The following is a 6944-nucleotide window of genomic DNA, read 5'->3' as shown; positions in this document are numbered from 1 at the left end:
ATCTTTTGTAATAGTGTTGTATGCTCAAGGAAAATTTTTTATTTAAAAAAATATATATTATCACATCATATAATTTAACCAACCATTCTCTCCGGCGCAAGTTTTATTTTTCAATCTTAACAAGAAATATACAAAAGCAATCAAATATGCTCAAATTTAGGTCCCAAAATTTCTTAAGTTTATAGATAGCATGCATGCATGTATGTATGCATTTATGTATGTGTGGTCCTTAGTTTTATCCTGCTTTTAGAGCTTAAAAACATGTCCAAGTCAAAATCCATTTTTGTTGTAAAGAAAAGGACTTTAAACTAAAAGTGGATTAGCCATTAAAATATGTTGCTGTTGAAAGTGATTTCTACAGAACTTTCTATGTCCCCACGTATGCTTTTTAGCAATTTGCATGACAGACATTTATCTTCTGGAAACTTTAAAGCAAAGGGCCCCAAAATTTTTAAGGATTCTCTCAGGCCAGCTATCTTTTCTATACAATCATGAATGCATTATGGACTTCTTTTTTCTGTATCTGTTTCTATTATTTTTTTTTTTTTTCCCCATGGAAAGTCAGAAAGAAGAGCATTTCATCAGACAATGTTCATCAATTCTGTACATATCCCAAAAGTTTTGGGTTCTTCACAACACCACTTTCATACACAAACAAATCATTTTCTTCATCTACACATTTAGTGCCAAAAAATTTAAAAAAAAAAAAAGAAGGAAAGAAAAGAAAAGAACAGAATCAAATATCATCTCCCTCTCCATCCTCCATCTCCACAGCCTAGATATTGACAGCTAATTTTATGACAAGGGCAAGAATGTAAACAGCTGAGAAAGGAAAAGAAAAAATTTAAGAATTAATCCCCGTCATCCTGATGCATTATAAACCCCTCTGATACTGGATATGAATTTTACAATGAGATTATGTCTGCCTGCTATGTGACCTTGAAACTGGATTATCACTACGCTCAGTGTCAGAACATTCTTTCTGAGACTCAATGTCCATGCTTCCTTGAGTTCTTCGATGGTGTCTTCGGTCCTAAAAATCCAAAAGTTTTATTTATGTTTAATCACACTGGTCCTTTGAAATATAGCAAAATGTAGAAGTTACACATAACTAGTACAGAAGAGAAAAAGATGACAAAAGTTGTAATAATGGAAGAAAATACACCCTGGATGTTTAGAATCAATGGTATATACTAGTCGTTAGATGTATCTCAACGATCTAAAGTGTCTTAATCTGATTATCTAAAACCGTGCATCATGTGTAAGAAATTGGGTAAATTGTGCTGAGTAATTGTTGGGTGCAATTGGTCCTAGCTTATATAATAGAAGGCCTAATAAGATCAATTAGAAACTAACCTCTCTTACTATAGGATATTCCTCCGACTCAAGCATGCGCACAACTTGGCCCATTTTGGGTCTTTTTTCTGAATCTGGATCAACACATCGCAATGCAGTCAAAAGGGCACGCTTTAGGGCTCTTGTCGATGGCCTAACCGCAATGTTTGGGTCTACGACTTCTTCAGACCGCCTGCTTCCAACCATCATTTTTAGCCAATCAACCAGATTTACCTGCAAGCATTATAAAATGCAGTAATTGTTATTTTTATTCATTTTGTGCTACAACAGCATGTCTACAATGTTTGTATGAATGGTATTTATAAGTTTTCAAACTTTAAGAAAAGGACAAGAACAAAAGTATACAACGATTAGAATTAAAAAAAGGATGCATAAAATGGTTAACAGTATTCCACTGCTTGGAATAAGAGAAATGTTTTCTGCTTGCGAGTGTTTAACAATGCCCTGAAAAAGAAAATTTTCCATTGTTTACTTTTAAAATAGCTTAGTTTATAATATGTTAAAATTTTTCATTTAATTTATGTTTGGTATTCTATTTAAAACATTATGTCTCCGGCGTTAAAATTACTTGTATCATTTAATGTTTTGAAAATGAAGAAAGAAATTCTCTTGTTAAATGCAAGCTAAGTAATATATTTAAACTTTTTTTCTGCCTCCATCAATTGCAAATTGTCCTTTTGCTAGTACTATTCTATTTAATAAATGATAAACATTAGTTTCTCATGCGCACATGAATATACCAAAAAGGAAACTTGAAATAAATCATAAGCATCAGTTGCTCATGAAGCACATGAATGAACAAAAAGGAAACTTATAGTCATAAGCATTTGATAAGTTTAGAAGCATAATAACCCCATATGCAGCAAAAATATATCTCTGAAAAAGGAGAAAGTGGCCCCGCTTAACTTTAAATGGCAGAGAAGACTGATTCATAGCAATAATCATACAAGTTGATTCACCAGCAGAAGTGACAGAAAAATGCATGCACATTTTAACAAGAGGAAAAGTAACAGGAAAATAAAATTTGTTCCTGATGAACCATGTGAAGCAACTTCAGATAATCACAAAGTCAGGCCAGCTTACATCAGTTTTTCAGATAATTTTAGTGAGAACTTAATAAGTGTCCTTTAGAACCACCTGGTTACAAAAATATAAACGCTTTTATTTGTTTTTTCTTTATAGAGGCTCAATATCAACCTAGTAAAACAAAAACTTCATGCATATTTGGTGTGCCTATGTTTTATAGGTAGGTATAAGTATTTCCTTCACAGCCAGTGGAGCACGAAACGCTTGGCCAATGAATCATATAATGCTTGCCTCTAGTGACTGAGGGAACTTGAAGTTGGGATCAAGAACGACATGAAACACTGGCGGTTTAATAATTTGACTAATTTACTCTGTTAAAAGATAGTTCCATCTAATTAAGATTTCAACAATAAGAAAAAATATGATAACTACAGTTTAGACATTGGACTTGCCATAGACAATAGATTTTAGCCCGAAGTGGTATCAAAAGAGGGCCAGGCTCAAGCAAAAGTCAACAGAGTAGAAGTCATACTGCAGGTTTTAGCCAGATTGTTTTTCCGGAAGTCAGGAGGCTCTAGATATCTGGCAAATGAATTGCCTATCAAGAAGGTATAAATTCTGGATGATGCCCAGTGACCTTCCAAATATTGCAGGGGATAAAAAACAGTTAAACTTTTCACATCGCATGTATGTAAATGATATTAGAGTTAGAGTTATATGTATCCCAACAATTATTCAAATTTAGAACTATCACTAACCCAATTAAAATTATGATCGTTAAAATTTGAGACATGAGAGATCAAAAGGTTGTAATAGATGTCATTCATATGATATCAACAAACAATATTGTAGAATTATATAAAAACTATCAGTCAACTTAAGTCACATTAGATGACTAGAACTTGATCAATTATGCATATACATGAAATTACACACCTCATGGGCAGGGCGACCATAGTCCACAGGATCTCTTCCAGTAATTGCTTCCAAGAGTAAAACCCCAAAGCTATAAACATCACTTTTTTCATTCAATAGGCCAGTATTTGCATACTCAGGAGCAACATATCTGTAACATTGCATAAAAGGAAAAGTACAGGTGCTTATGAGAAAGAAACAAAACATTATTGACAAAGGAATTCTGCATTTGGAAAATTTCTTACCCAAAAGTCCCCATAACTCGAGTTGTGACATGGCTTTTCCCAGCACCCAGTAACTTAGCCAGGCCAAAATCAGAAACCTTAGCATTGAAGTCATCATCAATCAATATGTTGCTTGATTTAATGTCTCGGTGAACCACTTTTGGCTCGATGGCCTCATGCAGATAGGCAAGACTGCAACACATATATCATGTCAAACAAGAACTAGAACATGAAAAACTGGTGTTAGTGAAATGGCTTACGCTTTAGCAGTGCCTAGGAGAACCTTTATACGAGCCTCCCAAGTAAGATATCCATGTTGACGCATAGCTCCATGAAGCCACTGTTCTAAGTTTCCATTGTTGACATACTCATAAACCAAAATCCTGAGATCAATGTTACCAAAAATGGAAGCAGCAGCTTTTATACTCGCTCAGTAGATAATGATTTGATAAAACAAAAAAATAATAATAATAAAAAAAAAAGGAAGAAGAAAATTCCTTCACATTTTCCAATTAACAAATTAATTATTAGTAATTAAAATAGATCATTTTGCTGGAAATCTGTATTTTAAGGGGGATAACAACACATGGTAAAAGTAAAACATACCTATGTGTCCCTTCTATGCAGTACCCCAGAAGCCGAACCAAATTCTTGTGGCGCACATGTCCTATGGCCTCAACTTCAACTCTAAATTCTTTCTCTGCTTGGCCCCTGAAGTGAAGAACTTAAAGAATTCAATTAAGGAATAATTCACAGGGAGAAGAAGAAAAAGAAGAAGCTAATTTATTAAAGTTAGGAACTGATGGTAAAAGTTTCAAGACTCACAAGTTGTTAAGGATCTTCTTCACTGCCACTGGACTGCCATTAATCAAATTCCCCCTATAAACAACTCCATATCCACCCTCACCAAGGACATTATCCTTTGAAAATCGATTTGTTGCAAGCTCAAGATCCCTCAATGTAAACCAGTGACCCCAACCCAAATGAGAAAACTCAGGTAGGCCAACTAGAGGAGAAGGGGCTGTAATGGGATATGAAGAAGAAGGCTTGTAAACACTGTAAGTGCCTGAATCTTCACCTGATTGAGACCCTCCATCTTTATCTAAGTGACGAAATGAACCTGACTGACTGCTATTATCTCCATTCTTCCCCTTCCCCATACCCAGATGAACCAAAACCTTATCCGACTCCTTGTCACTCAATTTGTCATGAATTGTAAGAAGAATACCATCACGAGGGACAAAATCACTTGTCGATACTTGCTCCACCCTAACCTCCTTAATTTCCTTGGAAACAGCTGGTATTTGGCTAATAGGATGGTTGTTTATAGCTCTTCTTGATTTCTTCCGCGACGTTAAACAAAACGACAATACAGAGAGGATAATTATGATGAATAATGCAACAGAAATCCCAATTACTTCCCAGACCTTAAGACCAAGAACACCAATTTTCTTGGACAATTCAGCGTTAAGATCACTGGCCATTCTGGATCTATTCAGATGTCCACAAACGACCTATACAGTACACACAATGATAAACAAAATGCAGTTTCATTAATTCAAAAATCTCAAATTAAGGTTCTCACTGATGTCGTTCTAAACAAAATGCAATTTCATTGATTTACAATCTCAAATTGAGGTTCACGCTAAAGTCTTTCTAATCATTCCACCTTTCCTACACAAAAGCTAACAGAACTAGAAGGCACATACATCAACATAAAAACGTAAACTTAAGCATCATCTCAATTCCCAAATAAACGGATGTTACAGCAGAATATAACTGAAAATCAGAAACAAATAAAGCAAAAAAAAACAAGTAAGCTGTCAACGAGCAACAACAAAAAAGGCAAACAAAGCAACTTAAAACAGAATCTTACGTTCCTGGGATAAAATTCACAACAAGACCCTTCAAAGTTCAGATCCTTAAAATCTTTACCCCAGATCTCAAAACCAATAAACCCATTTGGGAAAAAGGAGAAAACAATTCAACCAAAGTGACAAAAAAAAGGCAGTTAAATACCCAAAAGATATGATTTTGCAAGTTGGAAAAGGGTTAAGAAGCAAATGTGAGGGTAAATCTAAGCTGAGAAAGAGCTTTCCTGCACCAGCCTTGACCACCCTCCAAAAAGACACTAAAAAATTAAAAACGAGAAAAAGGGTTTTGAAGGTACAAAAGAGAGAGAATGAAAATCCAAAGAAATGAGAAAAATGTTGGTGAGTTTATTGACAAGGCGTGGTGGTGGGCATAATAAAAGGAGAAGAAGAGATGGAGTTATCAGCGGTAGGTGGTGAGTTCAGATGCCTTACAAAACAACAATACATTGCAATTTTTGGTATTTTACATTTCGTTTCATGACATTACATCATAGTAAAACTCAAGCTTGGATTTTGGATTGAAATTTGGAAATCTTAAAGACTTAAAACTCTCTCTCTCCCCCTTATGAGCATTAGCTTGTTTGATTTACTTTCAACTTCTTCACCAATTATCACTAATTTATGGCTAGTGAAACATATTTTAACCAAGAAAGCTAACAAGCTACTGTGAATTAGCTACTATGAACTATTCACAGTTTTTGTAGAAGGGCAGTTTTCACATCACATCAAACAAAAATATATTTTTATGATATTAATATTTTATTTTTTATTGTTATATTATTTCACTCAAGATTACTATAACCATAAATGCTTTGATAATTGTAATTACTAGAGTTAATCATAGAAAATGTATCTGAATTCAAAACAGATGACATTTTAATTTTTAACATTTTAGTTTTTTTATTAACATTTTATCATAAATATTATATTTTATTTCTGAAAATTGTTATGAGAAGGATTATTATAGAGTTTTGAGTAAAATAATCTTAATTTAAAAGAATAAAATTATATGTATAATAAATTATACAAATTTATCTGTATAAACTAAATTAATAATTTGTAATTAATAATTTGGTTTGTTTTCTTATTTTTAAATCTCTTAGTTGGATATTATCACTTTATTTATAGGAAAATTAATTAAAATAGGCACCAAATTTGCCACCTAAAACTTTTTCGGTAAGATTTCTTACCGTTTTAAGCAAATAGTATTTTTCATTCCAAAAATATCTTTCATCCTATTTCTTTTCATTTACAATAGTTTTTACAGATTAAGCTTTTATATTTCAAAGTATACGGATTAAGCTTAATTTTTCTGTAATAAATCAGATTTACAGATGAAAAATAAATTAATTGATTATGTAATAATTGATATTTATATATCTTTATACCTTTACAAAATGATGAACATAAAACGATGCATTTTTTCAAGCGGATGCAAAAATGTACGAAAGTATAAAGGGGTACATAAAAGTGTGAAAATGTGCGTGAAAGTCTGAACTGGTGCGTGAAAATATGAAGGGCATGCGTCAACTCCGAAGAGGTGCGTGAA

The 6944-nt window shown here is 33.2% G+C and overlaps 1 protein-coding gene across 1 annotated transcript; it reads right to left on the bottom strand.

Annotated features, from left to right (window-relative positions):
- Nucleotides 1-576: 576 nt before the first annotated feature.
- Nucleotides 577-5962, bottom strand: LOC123221380 (probable receptor-like protein kinase At5g18500). Its single transcript, XM_044644234.1, has 8 exons — nucleotides 5398-5962; nucleotides 4347-5035; nucleotides 4128-4232; nucleotides 3782-3904; nucleotides 3543-3713; nucleotides 3319-3448; nucleotides 1357-1569; nucleotides 577-1033 (listed from the first exon to the last, which is right to left on the bottom strand). Exons 2-8 carry the CDS (start codon nucleotides 5003-5005, stop codon nucleotides 917-919), a joined length of 1518 nt encoding a protein of 505 aa, XP_044500169.1. The 5' UTR covers nucleotides 5006-5035; nucleotides 5398-5962; the 3' UTR covers nucleotides 577-916.
- Nucleotides 5963-6944: the final 982 nt, after the last annotated feature.

This window comes from Mangifera indica, chromosome 7 (genome assembly GCF_011075055.1).
Source record: "Mangifera indica cultivar Alphonso chromosome 7, CATAS_Mindica_2.1, whole genome shotgun sequence".
Lineage (NCBI taxonomy): Eukaryota > Viridiplantae > Streptophyta > Magnoliopsida > Sapindales > Anacardiaceae > Mangifera > Mangifera indica.
Note: the sequence above shows the minus strand (reverse complement) of the source record. Positions and strands in the feature narration are given on the sequence as shown.